This window comes from Oenanthe melanoleuca, chromosome 3 (assembly GCF_029582105.1).
Source record: "Oenanthe melanoleuca isolate GR-GAL-2019-014 chromosome 3, OMel1.0, whole genome shotgun sequence".
In the NCBI taxonomy this organism is placed as follows: domain Eukaryota; kingdom Metazoa; phylum Chordata; class Aves; order Passeriformes; family Muscicapidae; genus Oenanthe; species Oenanthe melanoleuca.
In genome coordinates, this window is record NC_079336.1 from 102,422,196 (window position 1) to 102,441,203 (window position 19,008).

Here is a 19,008-nt window from a genome sequence, read left to right on the forward strand (position 1 = left end):
TTTCTCACCATTGAACTGATTTTGTATTTACTCTGACACCACTGGAATTTCCCAACAGTGCGGCAGTGTAAGGGCTTTTCATCATTGGGAAGAGCCCCTGTGTTCAAACACATGCTGTTTCTCAAACAAAATTAACTTTTAACCAGAGTTAAATCCTAATTTCATGATGTTGTTCCCCTTTTTCAGTAATGCTCAAGTTCAAAACAGTTTACCTGAATCTGCATCTGCACTGTGTGCCTAAGGTGAAGATACATAGTGGAGGAGACCATTTTGATTTCAGCACTTTCCAAATCTGGTCACCAGGAAGAAATGGGCACTTATCTCCCCTCATCCTTATCCTCCACCTCCAAATGAAGTTTCCAGTTTGCTGTGCTGAGATAATCTTTCCATGAGAGAAGTGGGTATTAGTCTGTGTGGAGAAGCAGCCCAAGCATTTTCACTCCCTTGGGATCATTTTGCATTAGCATTTGGAAGTCAGAATCATTCCACATTTGTCTTTCAAGTCAGAAACTAGATGTTTGTTTCTGGAATGTGATATTTGGAGGGTATAGGGTGTCTTTTCATTTTCCACATTGCCCCTGCATAAGGATACTCCAGGTGAACCATCTGTCCCTGAGCCAGGGGCATTCCAGTTGAAAAAGGATCAGACACTTCAGGTTAGAGAAGATGGCAAATTTTCCTGCTTCTTGAAGAATTTTCTCTCCATCTCTCTCTCTTGCTTTGTTACTACTCCAGTACTGCCAAAAAGGACTTAATCCTAGGGATTTACTAAAATAACTTCTGACAAATGGAAGACTTAATCTCTGTAATAGTCCAGACACTGTATGCAGTGACAAGTAGTTGAAAATGTTTCATGGGTAGGGATATTTCTGCCTTGCCTTTTAAATAGAAGCCATCTCCCTTTTTTAGATGCACTGAGCAATACACGTGGCATTCTAAATCTGTTTTGTCAACTGAGTCCAGGGTTTTTAAAAACATGCAGCAAGATTTTAATAGAGCTCATCACATTATACAGAACCAGACACCCTGCTTAGTCCTCCAAGGCTCAATATTCCCCATGCACAGCCCACATGCAACTGCTCCTGTCTAATTCCAAGGAATGACAGCCTCCCATTGGCTCCTTTCCTTTGACACCACGGCAGAGCCTTCTCTGCCTGAATCCTGAAGTAGGACACGCAGCTTGCCAGCTCTAAAACCTGCAAACCTTTCTGTTCAGACTGTCTTTGGCTGTTTAACTGCACCAAAACCCTGTATTTTGATTTTTGTCCTGGAAAGCTACTGTTTTGGGTCCTGAAGTGCTTGCCTGCAGTTGCAAATTCAATGTCAGTTTTTTGGATATTTGCAGCAAGCAGTGTCATTAGTGTGTTAGCATTAGAAGTAGGAACTTAATTTGCTGAACTTCCAGATGGGCTGGTCAAGATGAATTTTATGTTTTTTTACTGTTGGATAAGCATAATTTTCACCAGCGTCAAAAGGTCCCAGCAGGCTACTGTGCTATTTACTGTACAAGAGTACAATAGCAAGAGGAATGCTACATGGTCTGGGGGCTGAGCTGACAAGACACAATGGATGGCAAAGAGAAGTCAACATTTGCTGGGAGTTGTGTAATACAGCCAGCTCCTACAGATCAGAAATCCTGATCCTGCACCCTGAAAATCATGAAAGCTCCAAAACCATTAGAATGCTAAAAAGGGGGTCTGTATTATTATTTTCTTGGTTATTTGGAGCTTTCAGGTGGCACTCTGTCACATTCTCAGTATTTTTCCAAAGCTTTGACCAAGAGGTGCTCTGCGTCAAAAGTGATTAATGTGAAACCAAGGATGGCTCTGCAGCTATCTCAAAAGACAACAGAGTTTCATCTTTGCTTCAGAATACAAAAATAATAATGACTTGCACATGATGCTGGAGAGTTGAGCCTGTAAAAAAGACATCAAAGATCATTACTCCTCCAACCCAATGCTGAGAATGTGTACCACTGAGCATGGCAGATGGCAAATTTTGAGACAGCTCCAGTTTGCAATAAGGCTGCCAGGAGGGGTAGAGGGCTGAGGGCTGAGGCAACAGGAACAAGAGAATCGGTAAAACAAGCAGAGGTGAGTAGATACAAGAATAGAGAAAAATGTAAGATGATTAAGAGCAGAGAAAAGCTACACTGCCCCCTCTCTTCCCCTGTAGCTTGATTTCTGCTGGAGCTATGCTGGACAAAGATCTGTGCATATTATTTAAATGCCAAACAGCAAACTCTGTTACTCATAGCTACTGCTCAGGAATGAGGTAAAAAGGAGATCTGCCTTCCCTGAAATCAAACTGGCAGTCCCAGGGTGCAATAGAAGAACACAGCCCATCCCAGCTCTCCTTTATCCTGGTCCCTTACAGAAACCTGACAGTTCTTTAGAAAGTCAGTTTGTGTTTTGAGGGTAGGGATAACATGGCAACACAATAACAAAAAAAGATATTATGATGCCTTCCCAGAGCAACTTGATATTTCACACTGTAAAATTTACTGGGTGACACAGAATAAAGCAAAAGCTTCAGAGGTTGCTGTTCCCAGAAATGCTCTTAGGAAGAGCTGAAGATCTCTGGGCATATTCTGGGAGCAGAATTGTCCAGATCCCCATCAGTATCAGTCTCTAAGTGTCTTCTCTTTCCTCATCTACTTCCTCAGAATCCAAGCCTTTGCTTAGACTTGCTACAGGTAAACCACAACTGACTGGAATTGCATAAGAGGTAGAACAGATTAAGATAGAGATAAAAACTTCATTTTTTAAAAATAAAGAAAGATTTAAAGATGGGAAGGATTTCAGAAACTAGACACAGTCATGATAAAAAACACACATTATCAGGCAAGCATGTGTATGTGTGGGTACACATATGTGTTATATATTTGAGTTAGGAGCAGAATATTATAAAACAGAGGAAAATCGTTACAATAAATAAATAAATAAATTTTACTGCAAATGTGCTCTACTGGAGACCTAAGTGGCCTCATTTTCTGGACTAGGTAGTCATGAAGTTGTTTTTAAGTGTGAAGGACACAGTTGTAATCTATAACTTTCAGGCTAAATTATTCCATTGCTCTGACAACATACTGCTCCTGTTCTCAGATGGGAGTGTGGCACATTTGCGTACCTCCTTTTAAACAATTTTAGAAATTTTTCTGGAACAGAGACAACATAAAATTCAGAGGTTAGTTGGGTCACCTCTTAGTCTTCAAGAGAATGCTTTTGTCACTGTCTGTGATCCTTATGTTATTAACAGGACACAAAAGCTGAGAGAGACTGGCAGACATGGATGAGGGGTAGGTAGGAGGCATGGAGGAGGAGAATTTGGAATCCCTCCCTGTCTTTTTATGCCAGAGGGAACCAGACAGGGAAGCTGGCTGGAGGACAGGCTGTTATCAGCTCTCATGATTTTGAGGGTTGCATAATTATTTTGTAAATACAAAGACAAAGCTTTGTGACTCATGTAGTCACAGAAGACTGAGTGATCTTTTGAAGGCTAAAAAGGGGCAGCATTTCCCAGTGTGATGGAACATGATCAAACAAATCCTACTGAGGACAAATATCTGGGTATCTTCTTTGGGGTTTACCATTCCATGTCCTACTTTGTCCCCCTGCACCAAAGCATGACCTGCTTTCCCAAGCCACTTGGGGCTTTGAGTCCTATTATGCAATGCCTAAGGAGAGTTGAGCAGTGCATCAGAGAAGGAGAGTACTGAACAATTTAAAGCTGAAATAAACCTAGGCAGATGTGCAGCCAACAAGAGTAAAAACACAGGAGTGCCTTGGCCCCTGCAAAAGCAAATTAAACAATAATTTTTCCCTTGGACAGCATTAAAAACTTGGTGTGAGTACAAAGGTATCCCCAAGCAAACACAAAACACAGCTGACTGTAGGGACCACACAATTTCTAGAGACTCCTGGACAGCAGGGCAACCAGTGCAGAAACCCATCTGTCACAACCAGATACAGGCTGTTCACTAAATATAAACAGGGCTAACTGGAGAGCCACAGGGATATAGTTTAAGGAAATATTTGGAACATTCCCTGTGTGTGTTAAGACCTGCTGCTTCCTCTGCTGCTGTGTATGTCAGTGAATGACTGCCCCCTTTGTATTTTTCACAAGTCAACTTTAAATCACAATTAATAAAGGCATCTGGTTCTTTCAATCATTTCAATTTACTCAGTGGAGGCAGATATGACATAGTATCACTTTCAATAGCTGCTTGGAGAGTTGCTCAGATAAAATAAAGGGTTGAGAAAACACTGCCTAATCACATTTCTCCTGTAATCGTTGCTCTCAGGGATTTTCTTTTCAGCAATGTGGAACTGTCACTTTAGCCTACAAGAAACACACTGTCCTTCACCATGGGGTAATGTAGGCACCCTTGAGATAACATAGACCTGAGCCATAAAAAACCCACATCAATTTAATACTGCAACGTAATATGTAACATAAGATACAGCAACTATAACATAATAACTCAGCTGTTTTAGAAATCCCCACCTGACCGATCTAGAAACACTCATGGCCACTTTCATTTGTGCCCTGCGGCCAGTCTGTAGTGGCAGGACGGCAAAAACTCAGCTGAGCAGGGAAGCTGAACTGTCCGTACCGCTGGAGCTCGGCATAACCCAGCTCCCTTTCGCCGGCGTAGCTCCGGCCGACCATGGCATGATGCCTCCTGCCTGCGCTTTCTTTTTGGAACTAAAAGTGTGGGGAGAAACCCCTCGCAAGCCACGGGCTTCACCAGCGTGCCGCCGCTCGGAGGGGCCGGGGAGCGGCCGGAGCGCCATCCCGGGCTCCCGGTGCGCCGCGGGCGGGGCGGTGCCTGCGGGCGGCCGCTGCTCCGGGGAGGGAATGCGGGGCAGGCGGGGAGGGAATGCGGGGCAGGCGGGGACGGGGTGCCGGGCTGGGAGGGCGCTGCCCGCGGGTTTCTGTTCCTCCCTCGCTGGCAGACAGCGCGGCTGTGGCGGCGCGGGCGGGATGTGGCCAGCGGCCCCTGCGCTGCTCCTGCTCCTTCTGCTGCTGCTGCTGCCGCTGGCGCGGCTGTGGCGGCGCGGGGCGGCGCGGCTGGAGCCGGCCGGGCGGGCCGTGCTCATCACGGGCTGCGACAGCGGCTTCGGGCACCTGCTGGCGCTCCGCCTCCACCGCCTCGGCTTCACCGTGTTCGCGGGCTGCCTGTGCCCCGGCGGGGACGGGGCGCGGCGGCTGCAGCGGGAGGCGGGCGGCGCCGGCCGCCTGCGCGTCCTGCGGCTCGATGTGACCCGCGCCCGCGATGTGCGCGCCGCCAAGGAGCTGGTGCTCAGCCACCTGCCCGAGCGAGGTGAGCCCCGAGGGGAGGGACGGGCATCGGCTGCCGGCAGCCTGAGGCACCGGCTCGGTTCGCCCGGGACTGCTGAGAGGGTAGCGAGCGCCGTCACTGATGGGCTGAGTGTGGTCACCGCTATTGGTAATGACAACGGGATTTTGTTCCAATCCCTTGGTGCGTACGCGGACTGGCCGAAGGTGCCGGCAGTGTACAGCGGGTGCGCCGCTCGGTGCGCCTCGGGGCAGCTTCCCCTTTCCACCGGGAGAGGAACTCCCCGAGGGGGGCGGCCCTGGAGCCCCTCTGCTGGTACCCAGTAGAGGAAAACGGCAGAGAAAGCGCAGAACAGCTGTGCAAGCATTGAAGGGATGGGAATGGGATGCATTTCTGGCCATGACTTGTGAAAGAGGAAATAGGTACAAGAAATGCAGGCGATGGCAGCTGCCGTGCTACCAAAGGAGCTGACTCTTGAAACCACTTGAGGTTTGTCAAGCTAGTCCCTGGAGAGGTTACTGAAAGGGAAACGTGTCAATTATACACTCCACAGGGAGCGTGCACCCAGGGGAATTGATAGACTTAGCTCCAGAATAATTGCAGACAACCTAAATCCTGGGTTATCCCTTCAGCACATGTGACACAGTGCAGGTGATGGGGCCACAGTTGCCTCCTTTCCCACTGGGACTGCAGGGTGAGAATTACCCAGCGTAGTCCTGGGATTTGCTTGGTGCAGAGCAGATGCCCTCCAAATCACAGACTCTTCTTGCTCATATAGAGAATAAAAGTGGAGAATGAGGCACGTAGAGAGATAATGAAATGCAAGGCCTCTGCCTGGCTGGCTCATTAGCTCGTTGGGAAAGGGTTGGAATGTGAAGTGAAGGAAGAAAAAGCTGAAACATTGCTCATTAAGCACTTGTATTTGGTTGATCTTGACCTTATCTTATTAAGAGGCAGAGCCTTCCCCTCTCAGGCCTTTCTTAACCTAAAGATGAACACAAATGTCTCCCAAAAGCCCTTAATGGCTCCATGGGGACCAGGTCACTTGGAACTCTGGGTTTCACATAATTTATTCTGCAAATCTGACAGTTTACGCTATCCTGCAATGGTCGTGCTCACGCTGCCATGTAGACCCTGGAGTCCAGAGAAATAGATATATTGTTTTCCTTGGTATTTTACCTTTATAAAAAGTTTCAATTTCATTATTAAACAGGAGTTTAACTCTCATATTAACCAAATTATTTGTTAAATATAGGAATTGTATTTAATTTGGGTCAAAGACTGTGTTTCATTAATTTCTTTTTCATTAGGAAAGATAATTCTGAACCATTTGTAATTGAATTTATGTTCTGAAAGTACCTAGAAGGTAAGGAAAGTATGTGACTACACAGAACATGTTACCTGCTACCCAAAGGGTGTGCAGTGGACCATGTGCCTCAATATCCCATCTGTTAAACAACCCTCAGTGGTGAAACCTTAGGACATTTTCCCCGGTGGATCACGGACAGCAACATCCACAGTCTGTCTACAGCAGAGTTCTGACCAAAGTGGAAATCAAATGCAGCTCAGACATTTGTAATGAGGAGAGCAAAGAGTGGGTGGTGAATTCAGTAGACTGTTGTAAATAAGCACTGGACAGATGAAAAGTCTGCTTTTGGTTTTTGCACAAACAATTCAAACTGGTTCAGGAATCCAGTGGATTGTGCTGAAGGTTACAGTAGATCATGCATTTTGTTATTTTAAAAGCTGTGAAAACATCCACCTTTTAAGTAGCTGCTGGCAGTGTTCTGTATGGCACTGTTAGCTTGTAAGTGCTGTGGGAGAGTTTTCCCTGTTTCTCCCTCTCCCTCCCTTACAACAGGAGAATTCTGTTCAGCAATTCCCTGTAGAAACTGAGGATAGGAACCTATCCCTGAGAATCACTATGTATTGCTTAGGGATTGTTCCCTGCTTTTCTGCCATTTTAACTATAATCAGTTTCACACAGGTGTGGAAGATTTTAAGTACATCATAATGGTGTGCTGGACTTCTAAATTCTGGTCACCAAAACATTCCTGTCTCATTCCAAAAATAGTCACTTCAATAATCCCAGGCCTAATGGTAAGTGTGCAAAGGCCACAGATTCCAAATGAAACCTCAGATGCTTGACCAAAATGAAGAGAAAGGAGTTAAATGATGATTGATTTTTGCATGCCTGCATTTAAATGGTTCAGAGTAAATCCTGGTAAAGATTAAATATTCTTTAAGATTACAGTATCATCTTTTCCATGGACTGTGCATCTCAGATAAGTAGGGCTTTTTGGCAGATATGCTGTCTTTTAAATCACCTTAATCTTCCTTTTTCCTGGACCCAGGATAAGTAGACTTACAAAAGACTAAAAGATGCTTTCTACGTTAAGTAGACTATTCAGTATAAAATGTACACAAATGTGTGAAATATCAGAATAAAATCAGAATATCAGGAATAAAATACAGTCCTCCTTACACCTTCTACTTATGCTGTAATCATAACTAGCCCAAGCTCCTTATTATCTTCTCTCTCTCTGTTATACAAGAGTAGAAATCCAAAGCCAATATGAGGTAGACCAGGACGCACAGTGATTTGCAATTCTATTAGGCTCTACAGAAAACCTCAGAATTTTTTTCATTTCTTCTGTTTCAAATCAGAATTTCTCTTCCTTTTCTTAGCTGCTGTGAGTGGGTGACATTAGCTAGCTGGAATGGAGGGATATTAGTTTTAGTCCCACTTCCTACTCAAAGGTTATTAAGTACTCTCTTACACTTAATTATGATTTTGTATTCATGGAATTCACCCATGGCACAATATTTTAGTCCAGACTCCCTATAGAAATAGATTATCTTTACAGTGAAGAGAATTTCAGCATAATATTCCAAGCAAAAGAGGGTGACTCATGAATGGATGTAAATATAACTCAGGAATCTCATCTGGCCTGCTACCACTCTGCATTGCCACAGACAGATTGTTCCCTCTCCTCATTTTTCCAAAGGAACAAGGCAAATCACACTTTCCTTCCTTTGGCTACTTTCCTTTAGTACTGGTCTGGAATCTATCAGGAAAGAGCCTGTCATTCCCATATGGCTTAGAGGAGGAACTGCAAAGATCAGTGATCCCAAGAATACCTGTTGGAATTTAGAGTGTGGCAGAATTCAGATATTATCTGAGTGTTGGCACCAGCACAGAAACAAAATGATTTTCAAAAGGTTTTGCAAACCTGCAGCTGGATTAACTTCAATAGGAAGAGCACTTTTAAGAGTTTCTGGAAAAAATATCAGCTAACTTTTGGGCCTAAATAAGGACTTTGGGGATGTTCCTTTTGGTCATCATGTTGTGAAGTAGAACATGCTCTCCAGAAAGCCTCACTAATCTTAAGTTTGGCTTCCTAATGTGATTCTTAGATCCATGGCTGTACCTTTTAATCTCTGTTGTCAGGATCCATTTTCCCAAAACAGATCAGTGAAAACTTCTGTGACATCCAGCCCCACTTTCCAGGTTTTTTTTGTAGCATAGGCTAACACCTGTCTTTATAAACTGTGTTTGGACTGAGTTCTGTTTTGACAATCTGACACATCAAGCATCAGCTGCTTTTTCCAAATGTCTCTACATGGACACTGAGAAAATGCAGTGTCACTCTCTTTCAGCTGTTCAATTCTTGTGCCTTGTCCTTCAGGATTTTCATCTGTATTTCTTAGGCTACCTGAGCTGCATTTAGCTAAGCAAGTTTACAATATGTTTTGAATGCACATTTATAGCATTATTTTTTTACCACAAACATTTAAGAAAAGAAAGACCAAAGTAGATTCAAGTACCCTGAATACAGAGCTGGGCAGGTTGTTTCTCAGGAAGTAGGAAATATCCCAAGAATGTGGCATAAGGCAGTAATGAACTTGTTATTTGTGTAGAATATTTTTGTGAATTGATTCAGCTAAACAAAGTAGCAGGAAACATTCTGGAAAATATCATTTTGGAAATGTTCTAAGAAACAATGTGTTGTGCTTGAGAGCAGTGTTTTGAGCTAACTGGGTGCAAAGTGTCTTTTTCTGTTTGACCTAATCTTCTCCTTAAAAAGTCTTTTTTAGTTTAACTCAGGCCAATTTTTCTCCTCATGGCTTTTGATTTGGCCACTACACAGAAGGAAGGAACCATTATTTGTGAGCTCTGATGATATACACAGGCTGGCCTCACCAGCAGCCACCCAGAGGCTCTGAAGCACATGAGGTAAATGGCTGGAGAGAAATCCTAAGCCTTGCAACCTAAATTCTGAGTTTCACAGTTTAGAGAAAGAGGAAGAAAATCAATTGTCTAAAGATTAATGGCTGTATTTCTGAAGGCCTGATGAAATCAGGAGTATGAGGAGCATGTATTCTTGCTGTGCTGCACAGGGTGCAGTGGCAGAAGCAAAATGACTTTTTTAAATTAGAAAAGGTAAAGCTGAAAAGATCAGAAAGCTTTTGCAGTGATGCCAGGCTTTAGTTTGGGTTGTGTTTGAGTTTGGTTATTTAAAAATAACCCTGAGTACAGAAACCTCCAGCTTTGAGCAGAAGCAGATGGGGTGTGCAGCCTCTCAGCCCTTCTGCAGATTGGATCGTGTGCTAGTACAAAAATATTGATAATTAGCTTCTACATAGGGCTCTCTAAGCCATTGATCTGGAAGCATTTTATGAGGAGGTAAGTCCCATGGGGCTGGGTTCCATTTTAAGATGGAGAAATAAAGCCAGAGAATGATGGAAAGACAGGGAAAAATAGGGCAGTGGTAAGGGGAAGAAGGAGGTCTAGGATGCCCAGTTGCATGGCAAATTTTTAAGTCCATTTTCTCTTCTCTGTCTGTTAACATTTGGGGCCATGGATAAGGAATGAGTCCAGAGGAAACTGCTGCATTACTAGGCAGCTGTCTGTCTGTAGCTAAAGTTGTAAGAGGTCCAGTGTCAAGGACTGTTGGGTAACAGGCTGCTGAATAGTGATTGAATCTCTTTGGAGGATAGAGTTATCCAAATTCTGTGGGGTTTTGAGTGTTTTGCCCTGCAAAACATTCACTAGTAGAAATCAGTTTCTTTCTCTGTTTAAATACCGATTTCATTATGTAATGCAAGTAGTGTATATATATGTTAGAAAAGCTTACAGAGGTTTGCTTTGCAAACTAATTCCAAAAATTTGCTGTTTCATCTTTAACTACTGTTCTGGATGAAATCTGATATTGGCAGTTCTTGGCAGGGCTTTGGAAGGACCCATGAGAAATGGGTATTTCAAGATACCATGAAATTATTTCAGTAGTTTTGTCAGAAAAGATCAAAAAGAAAAGGATTCATCCCCAAGGTTTCTGCAGTGCCTTGACTAAGGTGATCAAAAATCGCCTGAGAATAACTCTGCTGCCACAGGTACAGGAGGCTACAGCTGGGTCAGCATCACCCCTGCCCCAAACTCATGTGTCCAGAGGAAGAGAGGCACTAAAATCTGCTCTGCCTCCCCAGAAACTCAATCTTGGAGGTCCTGTAGAAGGCATGACAAAACAATTATTTGCCTTGAACACCTACAAGGATTCTTTAAAAGAAATGCATGACCAAAATTGTCAAGGCTGGCAGAACTAAGCTGCAAATTCAGCTGTTTCAGTGCCAGTCAGGCTGCCCTGGTACTCCTTGGTTACAATGCTGGCCACTCAAAATGCTATCAGTCAGGAGTGAAGGACAGCAACAGAAATGTTCTCAAAGCACTGTGTCACTCCCTGCTTTGCTGTACAGGCAAGAACAAGTCAGCAGGGCTTAATCAGCCCTTAGGCAGCGTGTCAGCTCCAGCCTGTGAGTGCTCCCCTCTCCAACACACAGCATTCCCACAGCTGAGGCTGTTAGCAATGCACAGGGCTCACAGGAGACCTGCTGTGGCTTTCAGCTGAAGGGCTTCAGCTTCCTGTCACTAAGCTCTGTCAGAACAAGCTTTGCTGCCAATATGTTTCTGCTTGTAAACACTGAAATCTTTCTGTGTCAGAGGGTGGGCTCCTTAGCACCAACATCTGTCATTGCATGGGGAATAAAGTTATTCAAAAGTACAAAATTTAAAAAATACTGTAGCCACTGACTCTGCTTGATTATTTTACCCAGTGTTGCAGCCATGTACCTGATTGTGGCTGATTTCAGAAGAAATTTGAGCTCAAATCTTGGGAAAAGATGCAAGACTTAGGCTCTTAAATTAGTCAGGCACTTTGAAAATAGTACCCTTTAGCCTTTAGACTGCTTAATATAATTTTCACAAAGCTGCTCATAGCACACAGTGGGATTAAGGTAATTAAATATCAGGGTACACCACACTGGCAGTGAGATGTAGGCTCCCAGATCATGTTATTCATAAATATCTTAGGACAGCTCTAGAGTGAGCAATTATTACATAGCACTGAGATTTATAGGAAAGGTGTCCCTGACCATGGGAGGCGGGGCTAGAACTGCATGATCTTTAAGGGCTTTTCCAACTCAACCTATTCTATGATTCTGTTCAGTCCAGATTATGGCCACAACGGCATTTCTTCATTAAACAAAACATGCCTGCACTTTTAAGTAGAAAAGACAAAAATGTTACACAACAGTTTCTTCCAAGGGTCTGAATCAGTGGTGCTGCTTTGTTATCTAACAGTGGTTGCTTTGCAGTTAAAGATGCTTGCTGAGTCATTTCTCTTCCATAGGTTTCTGGGGCCTTGTCAATAATGCAGGAATATCAACATTTGGCGAGACAGGGTGGCTGCCTATGGAGACATATGAAAAATTTGCAGATGTGAATCTCCTTGGGAGCATCAGGACAACTCTGGCATTTCTTCCCCTTCTAAGGAAATACAAGGGTAATGCTAATCCACTGTTATTTAGAGTTGTAGAATAATTAGCTTACTATAATCAGGGTAATGTAACATCTATAAAAGAGGCTTTAATTGTCTTTCATTGAACTGAAATGACAGTCTCCTTCTGTGTGGCCTGAAAGAGCAACTTGATCCTGAAAAGAGGGTGAAGTCATAAGTAGAAAAAATATCCTTCAAGATTTTGTCTTTGCAGTACTTAGGAAAAGGTATTTATAAATAAGGATTTCTCTCAGCATTTGACTCAAAAAAGAGAGAAAGAATGTTTACTGTAGATCATTAAGCCCAGGCAAGCCTTTTTAAGCAAGCCTTTTTAAGCACTGGCAATCAGAAAAAAAAAAAAATCCATTAAACTGCTTAATTTTGTTATTTGGGCTTTACAGTTTTACTATTTGACAATTAGGAGAGGAGGAATGACCCTACAGAGGTGAACTAGAGACATCCAACCAGAGTTCCAGCTCTGTGGAGCCTCTGTGACCTTGGGCAAGGAACTTCAAGTATGTAGAGGTGCATGGGTATCTGGTGGGATAAATGCACTTGCATGAACCTCCCTGCATGTGGGCTTTATCCTTCTTTCTGAGAAGGAATGGTTCAATAGCTCTCTGCAGCATGGCAGCATGTCTTGGGTGCTTTGCAGTTTGTTCCCTTCCTGTCTTCATCTGTATTTGGGGAAGAAGATCCCCTCTTCCTTGTCTGTTATGGCTGTAGGCTCTTTAGGGTGAGGATTTATGCTCTGTGTGCAGCATCAAGCACAAGAAGGGGTAGGTTTCACCTGGAAACCCCAGGTGTCACTGCTACACAAACTGTTGGTAAGATAAAAGCATCCCTTTGTTTTGGGCTATTCTGCTTCTTTCTGCTTGGCTGCCTTTGGTTGATGATATTCTGACACAAGAGGAAAGAAATCTTTCAATACTGCAAACTGGATGTGTTTTTGTAGAAGGTGCTATTGTGTGTACCCAGTGAGTGTGTGGCCATTACACAGGCAGACATCTCTTTTCCCTGTCATGTCCTGCTTACAGCTGAAACTCTGTGAAGCTGATCCACCAGAGCCATTTCTCTGGCCCTGTGAATTTCAGGGTTACTGTGAAGCAAAAAGGACTAATTGTGCATGGGATATTAAGCACATGCATAAACCTTCTGAAGGTTTGGATCTGGATGGCTGCACACACATCTTAGTTCAAAGGAACATTTTGTATCTCTCTCAGGGCCATCAGGAGTTTCCTTGATTAACTCCTGCACTTCATTCTCAAGTACCTTCTGTGTAGGAGAGGAGGCCAAGGCACTCTAGGAAGAATCCCAGAAAGATTTCCTGTCACCTTCCTTGCAGAAACAACCAGGACAGCTAAAGCTTATGTGTTTGGGGGCAGCAAGTGACCTCTCCAAATGAAAGGCTTGAATTACAGACATGAGTGCATTCTGCTGGGGAAGCTGGGTTTTAATTCCGTTAGGCACAAAGAGAAGTTAAATGAGGTGTCCCACATCCTGGGTGTGTGCCCCAGACCACTCAGCTACTGGACAAAGGAGACAGAGGTCATCCTACCCATGGCTTACTGCCATGAACGTGCACCTGTTCCAAGAAACACTTCAAAATTATTAATACAATTATTAATACTTGTAAAAGGAGGTAATAACCTCCAGCCTAGGACTTAAACATCCTACTCTGAGGGGAACAACATTTCCCCATATCTTTTCCAGCTGGCCAGGCCAGCTGATAGAGCCACTTGATCAGCAAGCTGGTAGTTATTTTCCTCTTACTGCATGTAAGATTTATTTGGAATGCTGAATAGGAAGGCAGGGAACCTAATTCAAAATGACAGATTTCATTGCATTTCCATGATACCTTTTGCATCTGCATCTGTGGCAGCAACAGGAGTGCAACTATGTTCTCTGGATTGTCAGTGACAAGGCCATCTTCTTCCTCATGTCTGGTATTTGTATATCCACATTAAGACATTCCTTACCCTATGGTAGGAATATGTGACAGAAGTTTACTAGGAAACAATGGGAATGAACCACAGTCCAGTGCCTCAAATGAGCAATCTCTGCTATTTAAGGCATGCCTGAACTCAGCAGGAGTTACAAAGGAGGAAAAAGCAGCACAGATCAGGGAAATCATTGTAAGGTTTTGTAAACCTGCATACACTTGGCAATTTACATTTCCTTGGTGAAGCTTAGCACTGTACAGTCTGGCTTGGACTTATATGCACAGTTATAAAACCAGGTCTCAGTGCAGAGACATCATTAGCACAGAGAAGACTGATATTAGTAACCAGATACCCACCACAGGGAAAATCACCTCCCCTCTCCTCTGCATGCCTTCTCTTACTAGCACAGTCTCTTACTACTGTTTTTCAGTCTTTAGGGCACTGATGTTTCCATCTTTTTCATCCTATCAGGTTTAGAAGGAATAAGCAGCACACTGGGAATGTGTTACACTTTGTCTAGTCCCACATCTGTCACTAGATGGAAGATTTTTGTGTGAAGTTTTCTGCTTAACAGAGCTGAGTGCCCTTTTGTGCTGGGACTGCACACTGACACTGCTCAGTTTTGGCAGTGTGCAGTGAAACAGTCTCCTGCTAAACACCACATTCCTAGCAGCTCAGAAGACTGAGATGAATTGATTCCATGTTAAAGACTGAGAGTGAAATTATGTTACTTGTACTGTTTTCTTTTTAGGACGCATTGTTTTCATGTCCAGCATCATTGCCTATTTTACTCTGGGAAATGGCATTTATTCTATGACCAAGGCAGCTATTGAAAAATTCTGTGATGCTTTAAGACTGGAAATGAAGAAGTTTGGTGTCCAGGTAAGTGATATAACATGAATCTAGAAAGCAGGTAAGAGATGGGATGAGTTATGTGAAACAAAGTAACAAAGCTAAAAGATCAGAACTGTGTTCATGGGTGCAGCTTCCTTTTGGAAAGAGGTGGTTTCTCTGTGGCTAACCAATCAGCTGGAAATCACTGGGAACAGCAGACCTGGGTGATGTTTTTGGTTCTGAGAAGCTGGTGGGTAACAGGTCTATGCTTCAGCACTGAAACTTCCTCCCTTTCTCCACATTCTCTGCAGTGGAGAAGCTTCCTGACACAGCCTGCCTGAGCTCCCAAGAGCAGTGAGGAACCCAAGTGTTCCCTGGGTGGCTGCAAAGAGCCCAGACACTGAGTGCTGTGCTGCCAGAAGGAGGCTTGTCACTTGCCTGAGGGCTTATTTCTCTCCCCTTACAACACCAACTCCTTGCTTTTTGTGAGAAAAGCCATGCTGCAAGAGGCAGCATTGTGCAGAGTAATTATGTTTTTATTCTCTTAACCTAAGAGGCTCTAAGAGTGCACTTAGTGCCCTAAGCAACTGTAATAGTCAAACCTGAAGCTTAGATCACTAAGTAGCTTCACTGGGTTTCTTCCTTGGAGTCACTCTACTGCTGAAACACTTTTCTCAAACACTCAAATGGCAGGTCTGCATTGGTGTACTGTTTATATACACAGATTTACAGCATTGTTCATAAGCTTTGTGCTGGAAAATATTACAGCTATGCATCTCTTAGCTACCCCTGTCTGATAAGTATGAAGGGCTGTAAAATGCAAGTGACTTTACATCCTAATACCACACAGCATGATGAGGATTTCTGCTGATTAGCTGAGGATAATCTCAAATGCATGGAAGGGCTTAGGTTAACAGGTTAACTACTCTGGTTGGTTTGGGATTTTTCTTGTTCCACCTCTGCAGTAGTCCTAGCACATAACTGAGTAAGCCAGGCTGGCAAACTTTTCTGGAGTATCTTTGAGAGGTATTTTTCTGTTTGTCACTATATGCAAGATGCTGGCTGGCATTTGACTGAGAACCTACCCTGTGGAGAGCCTACAAAATACAAAAAATAGTTCTTTTTTCTCATGCTCCCTTGCACTGCTCTGTTGTCCTCTCTGTCCTGTCAGAAGAAAGCTGCACAGAGGTGGCAAGGAGCAGATGGAGCTATGGCTTTGTCCCACTGAACTCTGGCCAGGCAAGCTGACAGCCTGCAGGAAACAAAGTGTGTGTCTTCCAGTAGAAAGGCTACAGAGCATGTGGGAAGAGCAAAAACCAAACCATGTCTCCTTCTCTCCAAGCCAACTCCAAAAAAGGAAGCTTTCAGAACCCCTTTGTTAGCAATAAATGTGGGAAGTTTACTATTGGTGTTAGTTTGGCTGATACCAAACACTTTTCTAAATAGCACCTGAGGGGAGGGCTCCTGAGGATGCTGTGTGACAGACCTGCTTGAGGCACACAAAGCTGTTCCAGCTGTGCACACCATCCCTCTGCTGGAGTTTGTCTGCATCCCTTCCTTCTCTCTGTGCCTAGGACCTGCACCCCAATCCTCCTGAGAGCAGTGAATCCACCAGCATGCAGGCCAACAGGCACTGACACAGGTGGGCTGGGTGGCTGAGTGAGGACATCAGGGTTTTATATCAACACAGACTTGCCAGAGAATGCCTGTCAGATCCCTGAGTCTCTGACAGCTCAGCATGGGTTTTCCTCACCTTGTGTTGCAGTCTGTAGAAATCAGGTCAGTTAAATGCCACGGAGCTTTTAACGTTGCATATTTACAAATAGTTTGAACAAGGCTGCTGCTAACTGAGGATCAGCATGTGTGCTGAGAGCGCTTAGCCTGCTCCAAAACTCCCTGGAATACTCAGGAGGGAGCAGAACTGCAGCAACACACATAGAAAACGTGGAGCAGCAAAGGACTTGTGTGCTTTCCATTTAAATCCATGTGCACAGATATACAGACATTTGCTAATGGCTTCAGTGAGAGGCAGACTTTTGTCCCCCTGTTCTTTACTGACAAGACCTAGTTTACTTTTAATTACACCTACTTAGGGAAAACAGTAATTCCTTCCTCAGGGCCTGATAATTTTCTTTGATATCTCCTTTTGTCCCAGATTAGGTCAAAAAATTATCAATTGCAAGGTTCTCCAATCAAAGTCGTACTGAAATGCTTTGTCTCAATATTGTCAAAACATTTACACTGTTAAGCATTCTACAGCAATCAAAGATGTTCTATTGCATTCTGTGAGGGTGTGCTGAGTAGTCAAAACAAGAACATTAACATAAGAGTGAAATGAGGAAGTCAGAATAAAGCACCTCTGCAATCTTAAATATTTCACGGCAATATATTTGATTTCAGTCAAGTTTCCAGGGTTAAAATTTCAACAGAGCAGTATTTTTTGGCTGTCTGTAGAGAGCTTTTGATCTGTGTTAGTGGCTATAGTATTTAATTGAATCCACAATGACTGATTGCACCTTGATAAGTTTTACAACTTGCTTTCAGGTCTGTATTATCCAGCCAGGAAATTATGCACGCTCTACAAAAATTCAGCCACCGCTCAGTGCCGAAGAGATCTGGAGTGAACTGAGTGAAGAGGAAAAGGCTGTTTACAACAAGGAATATGTTCAAGAGAGGGCAAACTTTTTCAACAGCATTCTCAGTGAGGGGAGCACCAATGGCAGTGAGGTAGTAGATGCTATGGTGGATGCTCTGACATCTCCTGCACCCAAGGCACGTTACATGGTGGCGAAGCTGAAGGAGAAGGTCCTGGTGTTTGTGTGTGCTTTGTTCCCGACTGTTGTGATGGATTCTGTTCTGTCTTATGCTTTGAGCAAAGTAAAACTTGCATAGCCTACAGTGGTGCTATTCACTGACTCAGGTGAGGTGGATTATAAAATGGGAAAGAGCTGAATTTAATGCCCCTGTGCGTAACCAATACAAACCTTGGAGAGTCTCCCTAGTCAGAGCTGTCACTGATTGCTAGAGAAAAAACACACAGGACCTTGTGTAAAACTGAATAATTTAAGTAACTTTATCTCTCCTGTGTGGAAAAACCCCTTTTACTTAAGCTGCTTTAGTTATTGCCTGGAAAATTGAAAACATCTTTTTCTAAAGCAATAGCAGGTTATTGTGTTACAGACATGATGCAGACAAAATGGAGCATGTGGTACAGGGCAGCTATATGACCTGAACTCATTGCAGCAGAGATGAAAAGCCCTTAGTTGTAGAAACCTGAGTAGCCAGTTATTTAGGGGTGATAGGAAGAGGTTAATGGAAAAGTCATAGAAATGAGCATTGGACCTTGAAACACTTTGAATGGAGTTAAATGGCTATAGCAAGTTAGGAAGTCTTAAAGCTCTGAGCAACCTGGTTTAGTGAAAGGTGTCCCTCCCCACAACAGGGGGCTGGAATTTGATGATCTTTAAGGTTTCCAACCCAAACCATTCTATGATTCTATGAATAATAAAGCTGTAATATGAAAACACTGTCTTGGCTAACTACAGTTCAGTCCTTTTTCAGGTGTTCTGGATAAATCTGTAATAAAACAAATATATCAGAGACTTTGGAAAACAAGTTACATATTCCATTTATAAATGAATATTTAATCCTAAATAAACTATCTTTTATCTAATGTCTGGATTAAGTGTTGTGAAGTGTAGTGAGAGAGCTAAACACCAAGGAGACATATCAGTATACTTGGAGCTCAGAAAGAACATATTCAGATTTGGCTGCTAGTGTAAGGAATAAGGTCTGAAGAAAAGAATACCTACTAACATGAAAGGGAAACATTAGTAACATCTATCTATGAGAGTAATTGATTGTGGACATATAACACTCTCCCACTAATTGTTGTGGAAAAGATGTACACATGCAATTTTAAGTTTGACTTGGTTACAGTATGGCACAAAGTCCAAGAACTCTGGGGCCAAAAGATCCCAGAAGTGCTGGGATCAACTGTGGTGTCAGTGACAGATACAGGGCAGCAGCACTGAGCATTAGCATCCCCCATGCTAGGTCTCCCATATCAAATCAAAGACTCTGCTGTAAGCTGACA

The 19,008-nt window shown here is 43.4% G+C and overlaps 2 protein-coding genes across 3 annotated transcripts in view; one reads left to right on the forward strand and one right to left on the reverse strand.

The window, feature by feature from the left end:
• PAK5 (p21 (RAC1) activated kinase 5) overlaps nt 1–19,008 on the reverse strand; it is a 158,715-nt gene that overhangs the window by 133,794 nt on the left and 5,913 nt on the right. The window lies entirely within an intron of this gene.
• On the forward strand, nt 4,987–18,576 carry LOC130251919 (D-beta-hydroxybutyrate dehydrogenase, mitochondrial-like). The gene is made up of 4 exons (XM_056488984.1): nt 4,987–5,326; nt 11,989–12,141; nt 14,830–14,960; nt 17,457–18,576. Exons 1-4 carry the CDS (start codon nt 4,987–4,989, stop codon nt 17,802–17,804), a joined length of 972 nt encoding a protein of 323 aa, XP_056344959.1. The 3' UTR covers nt 17,805–18,576.

Excerpts from the sequence above, each read along its gene's own strand:
- LOC130251919 (XM_056488984.1), top strand. The coding sequence starts at position 4,987 with ATGTGGCCAGCGGCCCCTGCGCTGCTCCTGCTCCTTCTGCTGCTGCTG. Across the intron at positions 5,327-11,988 it reads CAGCCACCTGCCCGAGCGAG|GTTTCTGGGGCCTTGTCAAT; the intron begins GTGAGCCCCGAG and ends TCTCTTCCATAG. Across the intron at positions 14,961-17,456 it reads TGAAGAAGTTTGGTGTCCAG|GTCTGTATTATCCAGCCAGG; the intron begins GTAAGTGATATA and ends ACTTGCTTTCAG.